At 58.8% G+C, this 17,993-nt stretch overlaps 1 protein-coding gene across 4 annotated transcripts in view; it reads right to left on the bottom strand.

Moving 5' to 3' along the window:
- EVI5L (ecotropic viral integration site 5 like) overlaps window positions 1-17,993 on the bottom strand; it is a 34,964-nt gene that overhangs the window by 4,676 nt on the left and 12,295 nt on the right. For 2 of the 4 annotated variants that reach the window (XM_031004204.3, XM_055371483.2), the window contains exons 2-13: window positions 13,703-13,886; window positions 12,471-12,660; window positions 11,247-11,471; window positions 11,062-11,136; window positions 10,272-10,397; window positions 8,763-8,906; window positions 8,570-8,659; window positions 7,144-7,241; window positions 6,994-7,054; window positions 4,255-4,308; window positions 3,200-3,232; window positions 1,982-2,122 (exon numbers count right to left, since the gene is read on the bottom strand). In XM_031004204.3, the coding sequence (XP_030860064.1) occupies window positions 1,982-2,122; window positions 3,200-3,232; window positions 4,255-4,308; window positions 6,994-7,054; window positions 7,144-7,241; window positions 8,570-8,659; window positions 8,763-8,906; window positions 10,272-10,397; window positions 11,062-11,136; window positions 11,247-11,471; window positions 12,471-12,660; window positions 13,703-13,839 (1,374 nt within the window). In that variant the 5' untranslated portion in view covers window positions 13,840-13,886. The remainder of the gene's footprint in view (window positions 1-1,981; window positions 2,123-3,199; window positions 3,233-4,254; window positions 4,309-6,993; window positions 7,055-7,143; window positions 7,242-8,569; window positions 8,660-8,762; window positions 8,907-10,271; window positions 10,398-11,061; window positions 11,137-11,246; window positions 11,472-12,470; window positions 12,661-13,702; window positions 13,887-17,993) is intronic. The other 2 variants (XM_031004205.3, XM_031004206.3) reach the window with 2 other exon arrangements.

Raw genomic sequence — 17,993 nt, 5'->3', positions numbered from 1 at the left:
TTCGGATGCCCCGCAGGACCCCAGTGACTGGTTTTCCGGGATCACTGGTGAGGGTGGGAGATGGGTTCTTGCTGGGTGGTCACCGTTCCAGCCACATGGTGGGCGAGGCGGGGGGTGGGGGAAAAGCCTGGGGCTGTGCACCTGTCTCTCCACCTCTCTCCTCTGCATCCCACCCTCCATTTCAAATCAGGGAAGGATGAGGAAAGAGTTTGTGGGTATCACCCTCTTGCTCCATGCCCTGGCTTCTCAGAAGTTCCCCAGTGGGGGCCCCTGGAGTGATGGACACTGCCACCTGGACCTGAAAAAGGACACCTGGTCCCTGGGGTGGGAGCCGGGCTCCCTCTTACTGACCTTGTGGCCTGGCAGGGCAGTTCTCTGGGGGACTGCCTCAGCCCTCCCAGCCACCACACTCTTCCTGTGGGTCTCTGAGATCCATGTGTGACGGTGGCTCTGCCTCGGCCCAGACAGCCTCCAGGCCCCATGTGGCTCCTCTGGGCCACCTCATCTTGCCTGCAGTGGCCTCCCTTTGGGCCTGAGGAGGTGGCCTTGGGCCTCCCCGATCTCTGCATCCCCCCAAGGTTGGAGCTCAGGGGTGGCTGGTGGAGTCTCTCTAACGAGCCTGAAAGGCAGCCTCATGCAGTGGGTGGGATGAGCCCAGCCTCAGTTTCCCTAATGTCCATGCTACCTCAGAGCAAGGTGGGATAAGAGTGCTCACAGACTCTGAGGGCCACAACGCCAGCATCATATGGATGTGGTTCATGGGGACAAGTGAGAAACAGTGAAGCTCTCCTTCTCCCCAGGAGCAGTGGATCAGCTAGAATCCCCGGGCCAAGGCTTGAGCCACAGTCTCTGGGCCTGGGGGCGGAGGGGGCACCTCTGTATTGGATGGCTCTTCTTTCTCAAGCACTCCATGGTTTCTCCAACCTACACCCCACTGCCAGGCCCTGCTGGGTCAGGCCAGGATGGCAGCGGGACCTACAGCGTCGCTCCCTGCCCCTCCAGGGCATGTGTCCCTGTGGCCTGCAGGGCTTAGGGCTGCAGCCACTGGTGGTCCCTGTGATCAGGAAGGCCAACTGCTGAGTGCAGCTGCAGTTAAGTTTTTTTGTTTTTTTTTTTGAGATGGAGTCTTGCTCTGTCACCCAGGCTGGAGTGCGGTGGTGCCATCTTGGCTCACTGCAACCTCCACCTCCCAGGTTCAAGTGATTCTCCCGCCTCAGCCTCCTGAGTAGCTGGGACTACAGGTGCGCACCACCATACCCAGCTTATTTTTGTATTTTTATTAGAGATGGGGCTTCATCATGTTGGCCAGGCTGGTCTCGAACTCCTAACCTCAGGTGATCCACCTGCCTCAGCCTCCCAAAGTGCTGAGATTAAGGCGTAAGCCACTGCATCAGGTCGCAGTTAAGTTCTAAAAGCTTTCAGGAGAAGCAAATCTTGGGGTGGGGCCCCAGCTCATGGGCCTGCCCATCATGGGACCCAAAGTTCATGGCCCTCAAGACACTCAGGGTGCCCCCTCAGCCCCACCCTGCTGGCTCAGAGCTCCCCAAACAGTCCCGGACTGCCCTGCTCCCATTCTCCATGGCTGGCCCCCCAGGGACACCCAACAATCCTTCAGACCCTGGGGAGAGGCAAGAGCCTCCGTAAGGAGTCACAGCCCTGTCTGCTGCCTGTGACACAGAGGAAACCCTGCAGGGACAGCCCGGTCTTCAGAGGCCTCCGTGCTGAGGCTGGGGGTTGGGAAGTCAGATACTGCAGACACACTATGAGGTGGCAAGAAATGGATATCAGGATGTCTCAGAATGTGGAGCTGCTGGGGGAGAATCTGCGCTTGTCTCTGAGTTCCCCTTACCCCAGAAAGGAACAGGAGGGCCAGGTGCTGAGGCAAGGCAGATATGAGCCCTGAAAGAAAACCGTTGGGCGGGGGCGGGGGCGGGGGCGCGGGGCATGGCCCCGCCCACCAGCCCCGCACACCCACCCCTACCTGCTGCTCCTGTAGCTGCCGGATGGTGCTCTGTGCCTTCTGCAGGTCCTCGGCCGCCGAGCTGCACTGCTGCCGCACCACCGCCAGCTCCCGCTTGATGACGTAGTTCTCCTCTGCCTCCTGCGCCCGTGTCACTTGCCCCTGAGAACAGCGAGGACAGGGGGCAGGGGGAGGCCGTGACCCTCGGCTCCCACCCAAGGCCCTGCCTCCCGCCACAGGGGGAGGCCCAGAGAGTGGAGGTGGGGGGAAGTGAGGTGGGGGCCTCCCGTACTCAGAGCCTGGGATGAGCGTCCCACTGGGCCTGGGGACGTGGGTGGGTGACAGGCAGGAATAGGACACCTGGAGGAGCCTGGGAGGAACAGAGCTAGCCCTGGGCTTGGAAAGCTCCATCTCCTTCCCCACTCTGGCTCTCAGTCTCTGCCCCAGTTGGGATCCTTATCCAGGGGCACAGCGAGGCCACCTGTGCCTATTCATGCCAGACTCTGCCGGTGAGGGTGAGGATCTGGGGACAGCCGAGGCCCCGGCAGGACAGGGCTGGGCTCCCGGGGGCATTCACCTCTCCCAGTGGCATCTTCTCTAGTCCTGGGCTCTGGGGCCTCCACCTGCCTGGAGCTAAGACCCCCTTTTATCCCCCACCTCATCTTTGTCCCCTACCCAACTTGGGCCCCCCATTCCAGGCTCAAAGCCACCAGGTGGCAGGTGGCAGCTTCCAGATAAAGCCATTCAAGATGAGGTGGCAGCAGGAGCAGGTGAGCTAGAGAAGGTGGTAGCAGGCATTGCAGGTAGGAGCAGAGAGCAGCAGCGTGAGGGCCGGGCGTGTGTGTGCGCGTGTGTGTGTGCATGTGTTGTGCGTGTGTTGTGTGTGTGTGTGACCGCAGCACTGCACACACCAGGGCCTTATGTGAATATGGTTTTAGGTTCCCCAGCCCTCCTGGGTCCCCACCCTGTGTCGCCCGGAGGAAGCTTTCTGTACATGCATGTGGACATTCACATCCAAACGCACTCACAGCCCCTCCACACACACCCTTCTCCCCACTTCACATGCCCCGCCCCCCCGGGAAGCCTCTGTGTCCCCCAGAAGCGGTCCCCAGCTGCTCCATGCATGGCGCCAGGCCTGCCCGCAGAATGGCAGGGAAGAGGCGGTTACTGGCTGTCATGTGCAGGGTGCAGGGAAGGGGCCAGGAAGGAATCCGGAGAGGGGATAAAAAGCTACAGTACCTGGATTAACCTATCAGCCAGAGCAGCGCTCTCCTACCCGGCGAAGGGGGTTCCCAGCGACAGGGGGAGGAGGCAGAGCGGAAGGCGCGGGGACAGGAGAGGGGAGACAGACAAGAACCACTTGTCACTAACGCAGTGGACTATCTCTAGAAGCGGGGGAGAGAGGAGGGAAGACCAGAGAACCAGCAGGAGAGGACCCGGAGGAAGACCAAAGCTAGAGCCAGCTCCATCCTGGAGAGGGGTTTGGTGTGAGCGGGGAGGTCGGGGGTGCCCGCGGCTGTGGGGGAGGCCGCAGGGCTGGGAAACCCACTGTCCCACCCTCCAGGGTCAGCCGGGCCGCTGCTGGCTGGAAAAACTGTGGGGGGCAGGGGGACTTTTGGCTTCGTGCGGACCTCCTGGGGAGTGGGAGAGGAGGGGTGCATTGTAATTTTAAGGCAGAACAAGGCTTTGGGGCGAGGGCAACCAAATCCGGCTGCCGACCCACTTCCTGTGGCCAGTGGAGGGTCAAGTGAGGACGAGTGAGGAGCAGGAACTGGGGGCTCCCGGGGCTGGGGCTCAGTGAGCCCCCGATTCCACCCCCATCTTTAGCATGTTGGGGAGCAGAGTCCGGGCTGTGGCTCCCCACCATGGCGCCACGCTTCTCCTCCACTGGGTTTCCTTTCCTTTCTTTTGAGGGCAAGACTTCCAAATTACAGGGTGGGGTGGCTTGTGGCCCAATTACGGGGCTCGTCCATCAAAGTGGCAGTTCTCCCTCCTCCTCACCCCTCCCCGTCTGTGCAGCCAGGGAGGGCGCAGAACACAAATGGATTCCTGTGGCTGCAGGCCACTGGGTTGTAACTCGCCCCCACTCCAGGATTAATCACCATACGAGTTGCCCCCAGTTGCAGGGCACTCCAAATCGGGTTCAGGTCGGGTCCTGGGGCAGGAAGGTAGGGCTGCTTAGTCCTCCAGAGAGGAGAAGACTTGGAGGAGTCCACCCCAGGTTAGCGACCATGCCCCGCATGGTGGGTCACACCCCACGGCGACCATGTCCTCACGGTGGCCACGCCCCTCACCTTCTCTAGGGTTTCAATCCGCTGTTTCAGGAGCCGGTTCTCTGTCCGAAGTCTCTATGGGGGTGGGGGGAGATCACGTCATAGCCCGCCCCCCACGCCTGTCTACATGCACCCCTCATTTGCCCACTGCCGGGGTCAGTCCCCTTAGGGCCAGGCCACTTTTCCGGGCAGGGCACAGCCAGTATCTTACATTCTGGGTCAGCGATTTCAGAAAACAGGGCCAATTCCTGTTCAGACTGGCTTGATTACAAGAAAATAAAAAGTTTTAAAACAAACCTGGGTTCAGTAAAAATAACGTCAGTGCCTTCGTGGCTGTGTGTGTGTTTGGGGGTCAGTCAGTACCCACACCCCCTCAGAAGACTCCATCCCACACGTGGGTCAGTCTGCCCAGGGTTGTGCGGGAATCAGTGGGGGAAGCAGCTGTCGAGCAGCCACCACCCACCCCTCGCTGCTTTGCCCCAAGCACCCGGGTTCAATTCCGGGGGCAGGCTCCTCTTTGAGTCTGGGTCCAGCGTGCTGATCACGCATCCTTTCTCGACAACTACATTCCCATGACCTGCTGAGAGCAACCTGTCCCCAGTGGTTTTCTCTGTTCCCTGGCTGGGGTTTCGAAGACGTCTCCCTTGCTCCTGCCTTCCATTCTGTGCTGATGGATTTTGGCTAGATATTTGCGGTTTTAGGCCAGGTGTAGTGGCTCACGCCTGTAATCCCAGCACTTTGGGAGGCCAAGGCAGGCAGATCACCTGAGGTCAGGAGTTCGAGACCAGCCTCTACTAAAAACACAAAGATTAGCCAGGCGTGGTGGTGCATGCCTGTAATCCCAGCTACTGGGGAGGCTGAGGCAGGAGAATCACTTGAACCCGGTAGCAGGGGTTGCAGTAAGCCAAGATCACCTCACTGCACTGCAGCCTGGGTGACAGAGCAAGACTCCATCTCCAAAAAAAAAAAAAAGAAAAAGAAAAAGACATTTGCACTTTAGGTTCCCCCAGGACACTCTGGGGAGCAGGTGAGGTTTGCAAACGAGTTGAATCTCGACTGTACCTGCGCTCCCTTGCTTGATACTAAGGTGGTACAGAAATTGTTTGGATTGGCAGGTGAGTGAGGGTCCTGCCACACTGCAGGTCACACAGAATATTTCCTGGGTTTCTTCTGGGGAGAAAAGGTGATGGAAATACCTAGAACATTCCCAGGAAGCAAATGCAGTCAGACAGAACCGCAGACTTGACAGTCATTGATACATGTCATGTGGGGAAACTGAGTCAGAGTGGGGCGGGGCATTGCCCTAGTCCCTCAGTTCAGCTGGGTCAGAGCTATTTCAGGTCTCTGGTTCTCATAGCAATCTGGAGCCCTGATCCCTGGCCCCTGGGTTTCCCTATCATCTCTCTCGCTTCAACCCATCACAGCACCAAGCACAGCCATCCTTGCAGGAGCTGGACACACCTTTTGTATTTATTTCTATATTTTTGTAGAGACGGGGTATTGCTATGTTGCCCAGACTGGTCTCCAACTCCTGGCCTCAAGCCACCCTCCCACCTCAGCCTCCCAAAGTGTTGGGATTATAGGTGTGAGCCACTGTGCCGCTGGAGCTGGAATTGAATCCTTGTCTGTTGGACTCCAGTGTTAGCCACTGTGTGGCTCTGCCCCTGAAGAGCATGGAGCCAGGCTGTGTTGGGTTTGTGTCTGTGTCCCTTCCTATCACTGGGGCGCCCTCAGTCTCAGCTGTGACTTTGGCACACAGCAGGTGCTCAATAAATGTTTTTTTTCTTTTCTTTCCTTTTTTTTTTTTTTTTTGAGACAGAGTCTCACTCTGTCACCCAGGCTGGAGTGCAACGGTACAATCTTGGCTCACTGTAACCTCCGCCTCCTGGGTTCAAGTGATTTTCCTGCCTCAGCCTCCCGAGTAGCCGGGATTACAGGTGTGTGCCACCACACCCAGCTAATTTTTGTATTTTTAATAGAGACGGGATTTCACTGCATTAGCCAGGCTGGTCTCGAACTCCTGACCTCAAGTGATCCACCTGCCTCCGCCTCCCAAAGTGCTGGGATTACCTGCATGAGCCATCGCGCCCGGCAATAAATGCTTGTTGAGTAAATAACTAAAATCACGTGTAAAGGGAAGAATGCGCAAGGAAGGAGAGAGAAGCTTTGCACACTCAGGAAACCCCCTGACCTGGCAGGGCTGGCGGGCCAGTTGCCCCAGGAACCAGGGGCCCCGGGTGAGTGCCCACACCCTGCCCTACACACCCTGGTGTCTGGGCCCTGCGTGCTCCATCTTTCCCCAGAGGGCGGTCCCCTTGCGGGGTCCTCCACTGCAACCTTCTTGAAATTCCTCCAGCCCCCAAGGCACGCTGCTGCCCTGGGCCTTTAGCCCTCGACACCCTGGGCCCGGAGCCTCTGCCCAGGTCAGCCTTGCCTACCGCGTGCACATCCTTGTCCAGAGCATTTAGAGTCCGCACTCTAGTTCAGTGGTTTATTGATTGCTTCCCCATGACGCTGGGCGGCCCAGCGGGGCAGGGACCTTGACTGTCTTGGTTACCGAGGCGTCAGGCGGGGGAGGCGCTCACAGCTGGCCTAACAGGTGAAGGACCGCGCAGGTGGGCGGAGGCCTGTCCGCCAAGGACGGCCGGGTCCGCCTGTGCGCTGGGAAGGCTCGCCCCCTAGCGGCCGATCTTTAGAGTACGGAGGGCAGCCCCCAAAGGCCTCCCATCCCTGTCCCCGCCCCCGGGCCCCTGGACTCACTTTGATCTCGATCTGCTCCTCCATCTCCTTGCTCTTCATGGCTGCGTACTCCTTCTCCAGCCTGCAGATCGGGAGGGCCCCGTGGTTACTGTCATGCCCTCGGGGGTCCCCCCTTCCTACCAGTACCCTGGTTGCCCAGCAGGCACCAACCTCTTCATCTTCTTGGGGTTGTACTTGACCTGGTAGGCTTTGAGGACCAGCTTGTCCGGGCAGCTGTCGAACTGGTGGGGGATCACTCTCTGGAAGTACTGTGGGGACACAGCCGGTCACCAGGTCACCAACATGCAGGCCCTGACCACCAGGGGCCGCCCGAGCCCTGTTGCCCTGGAGGGGGGCAGGAACGGGTCTGCCCGGGGTGTCGCCATGTCCTCAACGCCGTGTCCTCAGTGTTTGTGGAGCAACGGAAAGACTGAGCGTGAGGGGAGGGAATGGGGGACTGCCTGCAGCCAAAGCCTTAGTTTCCAGAAGAAAAGCTGGCAGATGCTGGATGTGGTGGCTCATGCATGCTTTTAAATCCCAATGATTTAAAAGCCTGAGGCGGGAGAAATAAATAGCTTGAGCCCAGGAGTTTGAGACCAGTGTGGGCAACATAGTGAGACCCCATTTCTGAAAAAAAAAAAAAAAATAGCCGGACATGGTGATGTGCACCTCTGGTTCCAGCTACTCAGGAAGCTGAGGCGGGAGGATCGCTTCAGCCCAGGAGGTGGAGGCTGCGGTGAGCTAGGACTGCGCCACTGTACTCCAGCCTGGGCCACAGAGCAACTCCGACTTAAAAAAAAAAAAGAAAAAGGAAAAAGAAAAAAAGAAAAGCAGGCCAAGGAGGCTCTCCTGGGAGTGAAGGCTGAGGGTCGGGGGGTCTGACACAGGGGACCTTCGTGGGGGAAGGAGGATGGGTATGCCGGGGGCCTCGGGCCTGTGCAAAGGGTTAAGGTAAGCCCAGGGGGGACACAGCTCCTGCACCCGGCCCAGCTGGCCCCCTCTGGTAGCTGTGGACAATGCCTGCCCGTGTTCACGGACACAACCGTGGCCTTTGTGCATTTTTCCCTGAAGCACCAGCTGGAGGACGCGGGGAGGGGGCAGGGGCCCGCACAGCACAGAAGTGGCGGTGGGAGGCAGGCTGGGCGGCAGCAGGGCCTCCAGGCAGGCCAGGCTGGGGCGGGGCAAGGCGTGAGGTGGCCTAGACCCACAGACTCCCTCCTGTGCCCTCACCAGGCTGGGCGGCAGGGTGGGGATGCCCTCATGGTCAGCCAGAGTCATGATCTGCCATCAGGCTTTGGGGCATCTGCGGGGTTGGGGACAGGAGGTGGGCAGTGGGGCTCCCAGGGCTCAGCCTGGGCCTCCTATCTCCCTGCGGCCAGGCTGCTGGCCCCTGACTGTGTCTGGCAGAGCCTAGAGGGTCCTCTGGTCCCTTAGGGAGACCTCAGGGGGAACAGAGTGGATGGGAACAGATCAGGGATGTCAGGCACACCACCTTCCACCCTCGAAGCCGGGCCCTCTCTGTCACTTGTGAGGGCATCCTGTGACTCGAAGCCCCTGATTGGGGGCAGCCCCGCCGGCCCTGGCCCTCCCGGCCCACCTGGGACATCCCCTCCATGTCCAGCTGCATCAGCTCCGCCTGGTTCACCTGCAGCAGGGCGAGGCCCACTCGGAACACGATCTCCAGCCCCTGCAAAGGCGGCAAAGGCAGTGGGAGGTGGAGGGCAGGGAGGCTCCTGTTCCAGCCACCCCCAAGGGGCTGTCTTCCCTCCCCAGGCACCGTCGGTCCTCACCTCATACATGAAGATGTCGAAGACCCGGGTGGCGACGGGGAGTGGGAAGGTGGTCAGGAACAGTGTGAGGAACCAGGACGAGGCGTACATGGATGTGTGGAAGCTTTGGGAACGGAAGTGGGTGTTGAGGTCTGGGAGCTGCTCCTGCAGGGGTGGGAGGCCGGGTGGGCACAGTGAGGGGGACGCCCTCCCACCGGGGGGTGCTGGGCCTCAGTGTCCCCGCCTCCAGGGAGCCTTCCTGGACCTGCGCTGGGCAGCCCGAGGCTCCCTTCCTGGTGCTCCCTCAGCACTCTGTCTGGGGGAGGCCGAAGCACCCCAGAGCTTTGAGCAGCATGGGGTGGGGGCCAGGCAGGGATGGCAAGATCTGTAGCCGCCTGTGTTGGGGGCCCACCCTGGGTAGGTGATGCGCCCGTGGCAGCTCATGGGGTCCTCACGACAGCCTGAGAGGGTGTGTCTGAGGCTGGGGGAGTTGGGTCACTCCCCACAGACACCCTGAGACCCAGAGGTGGAGCATGGGCAGGTGGCAGCCTCTGGCCCTGGGGGGAGCTCCCCCTTCACCTTGTTACGTGACCTGCCAGCCACTGTACCTCCCTTGGACCCCAGCATAAAGCTTTGTGCAAGCTGTGTTGGATTGGCCTGAACTCTAGACAGCCAGAAAGTGGCAGACGGCTGGGGAAACTGAGGCCGGAGAAGGCGTTAGGATCCTGGGCTTCCTTCCAGCGCCAGGGGCTCTCTGCGCCCTGAGTTTGCAAGCTTGGCTGTGGGAGGGCTCTGCTACCCAGCCTGGGGTGGGGTGGTGCCTTCTCTGCAGCCCAGGCCTCCTGCTTGTGGCACTACCAGGCCCCCTTAGGCTACAGCACCGACCATGATCCAGGCCCAGGGAGTGGGGCTGTCACATCCAGGGATGACTGCACAGCCCCACCTGCCATGGCAGCTGAGGCAGGCCGGTGTGTGTGTGTGTGTGTGTGTGTGTGTGTGTGTGTGTGTGTGTGTGTGTGTGTGTGTGTGTGTGTGTATGCATGCGGGTGTGTGTATGTCCGCAAACGGCCTTGGCGGCTCTGCCTGCCAGCCAGGAGCAGGCCCTGCGGGGGCTGCTATTTATAAACAGACGTCTGCGGCTCTCCGGTAATCAGGCAGGCAGACAACACTCCCTCCTTCCACCACACTCTGGAGCAGACAGGGAGGTGGCTGTGGCTGTGTCCGATGTGAGCCTGCCCCACCCCTCTGCCTCAGTAGCCCTGGGAGCCCCCCTTCAGTGGTGGCTCTCCTGTCCCTCCAAGCATCCTTCAGGGCAGTGCTGCATGGGGAGAGGAGTGCCTTTTGGAGTTGGAACGTCCAGGTGTGATTTCACAGGCTTGGAATTTTCAGTCCAAGAGATGCCCGGGTATGGTCTAGGGTGCCAGCCCTGCCCTCCTGCGGTCCTGCTCCCTTGCAGCCCTGCCCACCTGTGGCCCTGCCCTCCTGCAGCCCTGCTTTCCTGTGGCCCTGGCCACCTGTGGCCCTGCTCACCTGCAGCATGTACTCGAACTGATAGATGCAGAGCCCGAGCTCGGCCATGCTGGGTTTGAAGAGCTCCCGCAGCCGGTACTCCTGCATCAGCCGCACGAACACACAGAAGGCCTCCTCCTCAGGCATCTAGGGGGGACGGGCAGGTGGGGGGGCTCAGGGCAGCCGGGAGGGGCGTCTCGCTGCTCATCAGGGCCCTGGGGTACAGGGGCCAATGTCCATGTCGGTACCTGGCTCCCTAGACTCTCATGACACACTGTTGGTCCCTGTGTCCTCACAAGCTGTTTTACTGATGGAAGACCTGAGGCTGAGGTCACCTGCCAAGGGCCACTCGGCAGGAAACAGGGGAGCTGGACCTGAACCCAGGGCTGGCCACTGCCAGCATCCCCCTGGTTAGGACACCTCCTGTCCCAGCTGCGTCCTCTCTCCCTGTCCTAAGCCCCTCGGTTTCTCTGGAGGAGACCCCCAAGCCCCATAAACACCACACTGGATGGCTTAAGTCCCCAGCCTGAGTTTCCTGTCCAACCCTGAGATGTGGCAGAGAGAGACAGCCTATCCCTCCAAACCCTGTCTCTGTCCTGGATGGTACAGCGGACAGGACCCAACCAGACAGGTGCCACTCACTGGGCCTTGGCCTGGCGATTGGCAGAGGTCACGGGTATGGATGGAGAGGGAGGATCTACCCCTAGCAAGATGCTGGGTGGAGGACACGCCACTTCTGTCCATCTCTTGGGGGCCGAGCCCAGGGTGGGCTGTCGTCTGGCAGGAGCCCAGCCACCCCCCAGCCACCTACCTGCATGAGGAGCAGGCCCACGATGAAGGCGCTTCCCTGGCAGTAGCCCACCTCCCGGTCTACCAGCGAGTATGCCTAGAAGGGAACAAGTCCTGAGAGCAGGGTCCCGCCCTCCAGCACAGCCGGTGAACTGGGGAACTGCTCCTTCCTTTGGGACCGAGGGAGTGGGGAGCCCTGGGCCTCACCTTCATGACATTGAAGAGGACCTCCTGGCCCAGGCTGTCCTGGCCCTTGAAGAACTCGTGTTCCGGGTAGGTGCGGGCGATGTCCCTGCGGATCAGCTTCTCGCATGGCGAGGACATCTTGAGCAGCTCGGAGTACTGGTTCTTGACGGGCATGTCCGTGGCGCTGCACAGGAGCTGCCACACGATGGCCCGGAAGTGGTGGGGGATGCCCTTGCGGATCAGCTCCTGGCCACGGGAGCAGGAAGCCGGGGCTGGACTCGGTCCCAGTGCAGCCTCCCCGTGGCCACCCAGCCCAGCTCCTCAGGCGTGGCTCATCCAGGCCTCAAGCATGGCACAGAACTCATGGTCCCCAATCCTTTTTTTACCCCCTTTTTTCAGAGACAGGGTCTCGCTCTGTCACCCAGGCTGGAGTGCAGTGGTGCGATCATAGCTCCCTGCAGCCTTGAACTCCTGGGCTCAAGCGATCCTCCTGCCTCAGCTTCCTAAGTAGCTGGGACTACAGTTGTGCACCACCACGCCTGGCTAATTTTTAAACTTTTTTGTTTTTTGAGATGGAGTCTCGCTCTGTTGCCCACGCTGGAGTGCAGTGGCGTGATCTTGGCTCACTGCTACCTCTTGCCTCCCAGGTTCAAGTGATTCTCCTGCCTCAGCCTCCCAAGTAGCTGGGATTACAGGTGCACGCCACCATGCCCAGCTAATTTTTGTATTTTTAGTAGAGTCGGAGTTTCGCCATGTTGGCCAGGCTGGTCTTGAACTCCTGACCTTAGGTGATCTGCCTGCCTCGACCTTCCAACGTACTGGGATTACAGGCGTGAGCCACTGCGCCCGGCCTACCTGGCTAATTTTTAAACTTTTTATAGAGTCGGAGTCTCATTACGTTGCCCAGGCTGGCCTCGAACTCCTGGCCTCAAGCGATCCTCCCACCTTGGCCGCCCAAAGTGCTGAGATTCCAGGCGTGAGCCACCACACCCCCATCCTTCATGAGCACTACAGGGCAGCAAGCACATGGGCACTCGAGGGTGCAGGGCCTGTCCAGCACCACCCTGACTCACTCTCTCCTGTCCCTGTGCTCTGGCAGGACACCCTGAAAGTGCCTGCACATCTCCACTGTTGCCGCTGTGCCCAGGCTGGGGCCCCGCAGACCCTGGTGCTGCCTGGTGGCTGAGTGACTGCACCACCTGCCCACGCTGTCGGCCCAGCCCCGCCTGCCTGGCCGCCCCCCACCTTGAGCAGCTTCTCCTTCCTGCGCCGCCACTCCTCCCACTCGTTGGCGATCCGGCCCCACAGGATCCACGTGTCCTCCTCCAGGTGGCTCAGGTTGGAGGAGGCCGAGGAGCTGGACACTAGCGAGGAGCCACTGTTCCGCCGCGAGCCATTCATGGAGCGCATGGACTTGGAGTCGGCCTCCAGGAGCCTGGGCAGGAAGGGCCGGCAGAGGGGAACCAGTGACTCCCTGGGGACAGGGATCCTTGGCGAGCCCAGCCCATCCTCCTGGGGGTCTCAGAGGACACCAGGGATTAGGTCCCTCTTGTTCTTTTTTTTTTTTTCTTTTTTGAGATGGAGTCTTGCTCTGTTGCCTAGGCTGGAGTGCAGTGGTGTGATCTCAGCTCACTGCAACCTCTGCCTCCTGGTTCAAGCAATTCTCCTGCTTCAGCCTCCCGAGTAGCTGGGATTACAGGTGCATGCCACCACACCCGGCTAACTTTATATTTGTAGTAGATATGGGGTTTCACCATGTTGGTCGGGCTGGTCTCGAACTCCTGACCTCAGGTGATCCACCTGCCTCAGCCTCCTAAACTGCTGGGATTACAGGCGTGAGCCACTGCCCTCAGCGCCCCCTTTTTTTTGAGACGGAGTTTTGCTCTTGTTGCCCAGACTGGAGTGCAGTGGCGTGATCTTGGCTCACTGCAGCGTCCACCTCCCGGGTTCAAGCGATTCTCCTGCCTCAGGCTCCCAAGTAGCTGAGATTACAGGCACCCACCACCACGCCCAGCTAATTTTTGTGTTTTTAGTACAGACAGGATTTCACCATGTTGGCCAGGCTGGTCTCAAACGCCTGACCTCAAGTGATCCGTCTGCCTCGGCCTCCCAAAGTGTTCGGTGGTGTGAGCCACCACGTCCAGCCTAAAACCTGCATTTTAAATGGGGGTAGGGTCAGAGGAAGAAAGCAGGAAGGCCCGAATCGACTCTTCCTCCAGTCCTGGCTCCATTAACCGCGGCGGATTCACAGATTCACTTGACCTCTCAAACCTTCGGTCTCATCTGAACAGGGTGGGGACACATATATTCAGCCAGGGTTGGGAGGATGAAAGGAGGTGTCCCTCATCCAGCATCTGGAGGTGGCTGTCACATTGCACACACTGGGCCTGGCTCTGAATGTGAGGGCACCTGGGAACTCCTGTGGGGGCCCAGACTGCACCCCAAGATTTCACCCTATCCCCCAGCCCCCAACTCACCGGTTCTGCTCTTCGAGCTTGGCCAGCAGCTCCAGCTCATCGGGGCTGAGGTTCTCGGAGTCAGAGGTCGGGGAGCAGGTGGGGGCCGACAGGGCCTCCTGGGATGAGGAGTCGGGGCTCAGAGTGGGGCTCGCCATGGTGGGTGGGCTTGTTAGCCGTGAGCGGGGTTGGTTCACAGCTCTGTCTGGGGGCCAGAGACATGCGTGGTCGGCATTGGGTGGGTGCCCACTCCATCCTGCCTGCCCACCCTCGGGACATTTCCTCACCCTGGGCTTCCTGCCTCTGGTCCACCCCGTCCGCGCACCCCTCATCCCCATGCGCCCCAGCCCAGCTGACAGCCATGCTGCCCCTTCTGTTCGAGACCCTGGCGATTGGGATCCCTGCCTGTGTCATCAGGCTGGATGTCTGGATGGAGATGGGAGGACTGTTGCCAGGATGTGAGCCGTCCTGCTGTCCCTGGGCATGAAGGCCAAGGCTCAACTCGACGCCCCTGAGGCTGGAGCAGGGCCCGGAGCAGAGGCTCCCTGTCACTCGGGGCTCCATGGACCCTGCTGGGACCTCGGGGTGCAGGAGCCCCCTGCTTTGCTGGCCCTTCCTAACAGCTTTGTCCCCGTCCCCGCCACGGCCTGCCCTGGGAGCCCCATATCAGTGTCTGACTTTCCCCATCTCATCAACCAAAGTGGGCTGCTGGCACGGCCAAGAGCAATTACTCTCGACTGTTAATTGTCTGGCGCTGCCAATGGCCAGAAGAGTCGACTCCCCTTGGGTTGGGAAGCCAGGGACGTGGCAGAGTGCTGGAAATCTGTGCCCTGGCAGACACAGAGCCAGAGCTGTGGGCTCCGATCCGTATCCAGATCTTGGCCTGCCACGTGCCGGGTGAGTCCCAGGCACATCTCTCCTATCTTTTTGCCGTGTCATCTGGCCCGACCCTTCTGGGGGCTTCAAGGACACTGGCCTCTCGCCTTCTGCCAGCCTGGTGGAGGCAGATCAACGCCATGTCAAAAACAAAGGTACTGGGCTCAAATGGATCTGCGTCTGAAGCATGGCTCCCCTCGACCAGCTGTGTGACCTTGGGCCAGTCACACACCCAGAGAGACCTTGGGTGTCTCTGAGCCTCCGTACACTGAGATCATACAGGACCTAGCCTCAAGGGTGGCTGTGGAAACTGAGCACATGACTGCACATAACGTGGTCAGAACAGAGCCTGACACTCAGTGATGGCCCCACGGACATCGGCTATCACTGTCCATCCTGGAGCCAGGGCTCCTGGGTTCTGCTGTGGCCTGTGTGGGGACTGATGGCCAGGGGACCCCTAGCAGGGGGCCCTAGAGGAAAGGGACGGCTATGGGAGTGGAGGCAGTGGCTGGGGATGGTGTTCCTTCATGCTTCTTCCTGGTGAGCCCAGGCTCACCTCCAGCGTCTGAGAAGATGGGGATACCTAGGGTCCTGATGGCAGGAAGGAAACCCTGCTCCTGCCTCCTTATTTGCACGGCTCCTCATGCCCGCCCACTGCCCGGCACGCTCTGTAGCAGGAGTCTGCCGTGTGCCACTTGACCCCACCTGACCTGGCTGACAGCTCCACCTACAGAGAGGGCCTCGCTGGGTCCTTGGAGTGGGGATATCTGGATCCCCAGGCAGCAGGGGGACATTGGCGGGATCATAGCAGACCACTCTATACCTGCCTGACTACCGTTGGGTCACTGGGCACCTTCCCACAGCCCAAACTCAGCCCCCAACCAACCCCTGAGGGCCTACAGGTTGGATGGACTTGACCCTGGCCACCCCAGTCCTCCTGGAATGGGGTTGGGGGAGGTGCGCCATTCTTTTTTCACTGTATGGGGACCCAGAACCCTCTTTCTCCAGGCCTCTGTGGCTCCCCAAGGCTGCTGGTTCTACCTTGGGCCCTCAAGCGTTCCCCTAGTCTGCCGGGTGCTGAGGGTTTTGGATTTTGGGGAGTGGAAGAAACTCTCATTGCCAAGTGGGCCGGGGCCACCTGCCCTAAAGACCAAGCTGCTGGGCACCACCTAATCAGGAGTTAATCATTCCCGAGGCAGGGACAGTGGGGGCCACTTTGGGGCCTCCCACAGAGTCAAAGTCTGCCCGGACAGAGACGGGGGCTGTGGACAAGAAGTGCTGATCAGAAGGATCTCTCTGGGCAGGGAGGGGCTGGGAGGGTAGCTTCAGAGCTGGGAGAATGGGGAGGAGGTGGTGGAGGCGAGGCTGGAGCCTCGGAACCACAGATGGAGTTGGGGAGCAGTGAGAGCTTCAGAACCGAGGAAACCCAAGCTCAGGGCATCAGCCCCACCCAATCTCTGCCCGAGCCTCGGTTTCTTTTCTTTCTTTCTTTCTTTTTTTTTTTTTTTTGAGACGGAGTCTCGCTCTGTTGCCCAGGCTGGAGTGCAATGGTGTGATCTTGGCTCACTGCAACCTCTACCTCCCGGGTTCACGCGATTCTCCTGCTTGATTACAGGTGCGTGCCACCACGCCCAGCTAATTTGTGTATTTTTAGTAGAGACGGGGTTTCACCATGTTGGTCAGGCTGGTCTCGAACTCCTGACCTCGTAATCCATCGGCCTCGGCCTCCCAAAGTGCTGGGATTACAGATGTGAGCCACCGCGCCCAGCCGAGCCTCAGTTTCTGATTTTAAAAATCCCCCAAACCCGTGAGCCGTCCACCAGCAGAGGTTGTTCAGCTATTTATCACGAATGTGTGTGTATTTCATACAGGAAGTGAAATGTATTAAATACACAGGGCTGAAACTTGCAGTCTGAGAGGCAGGAACCTTCTGATCCCACCGGAACTTTGTCTCCACTCATTCCCAGACTCTCTCAGTGGAAACCATCCTCCTGAAGCGTGTGTGCACGCACAACACACATGCACTCTCACACACACTCTTCACAGCCACCCCACTCCCTCACGCATGTACACACATTCACACCCACCCCCACTCACATACAAACTCTCACACATACACATGCAAACACTTGGATACACACACCCATGCCTAGTCTCACACACACACTCATACACCTATACACACACATGCACACACTCGACACACACCCTCATGCCTATTCACACACACACGTATACACACACACTTGACACACCCATGCCTATTCTCACACACTCACACACCTATACACACATGCACACACTCGACACACCCATGCCTATTCTCACACACTCATACACCTATACACATGCACACACTTGACACACCCATTCCTATTCTCACACACACTCACACACCTATACACGCACACACACACTCAATACACCCATGCCTATTCTCACACTCACACACCTATACACACATGCACACACTCGACACACCCATGCCTATTCTCACTCACACACCTATACACACACATGCACACTAGACACACCCATGCCTATTCTCACACTCACACACATGCACACACGACACACACACCCATGCCTATTCCCACACACACCTATACACACATGCACACACTCGACACAGACACTCATGCCTATTCTCACACACACACCCCTATACACACACATGCACATACTCAACACACACACCCATGCCTATTCGCTCACACACCTATACACACACATGCACATGACACACACCCATGCCTATTCTCACACACACACCTATACACACACATGCACATACTCGACACACAGCCATGCCTATTCTCTCACACACACGCTCACACACCTATACACACATGCACACACTCAACACACATGTGCTCATCCATAGTCACACGTTTACACATATGCACACATTCGGATACATGCACACCCAGTACCTTCACACACACATGCACACACTCAATACACACATACCCATGCACATTCACACATACACATGGACACACTCAGATACACACACACCTATACACTTCACACACACATGCGCACACTCGATATACACATGCTTATGCATATTTGCACGCACACACACTCATACACACACCCAGTACCTTCACACACACGCACACAATACACACATACTTGTGCACATCCACACACACTTGATACACAATTTGCACACACATCCATGCACACACTTGATACATAAACACCCACACACATTCACACATTTTCACACACACACACTTGACACACACCCATGCACATTCACACACACTTGATACATGCACACTTACACAATTCACACACACATACACTTGATACACCCCCACACAATTCACACAGACATGCACACACTTGATACACACACTTTCACACATCCCCACACACATGCACACTTGATACACACACATTCACACATTCTCACAGACATGCACAC

The sequence above is a fragment of the Gorilla gorilla genome, chromosome 20 (genome assembly GCF_029281585.2).
Source record: "Gorilla gorilla gorilla isolate KB3781 chromosome 20, NHGRI_mGorGor1-v2.1_pri, whole genome shotgun sequence".
In the NCBI taxonomy this organism is placed as follows: Eukaryota; Metazoa; Chordata; class Mammalia; order Primates; family Hominidae; genus Gorilla; species Gorilla gorilla.
Note: the sequence above shows the minus strand (reverse complement) of the source record. Positions and strands in the feature narration are given on the sequence as shown.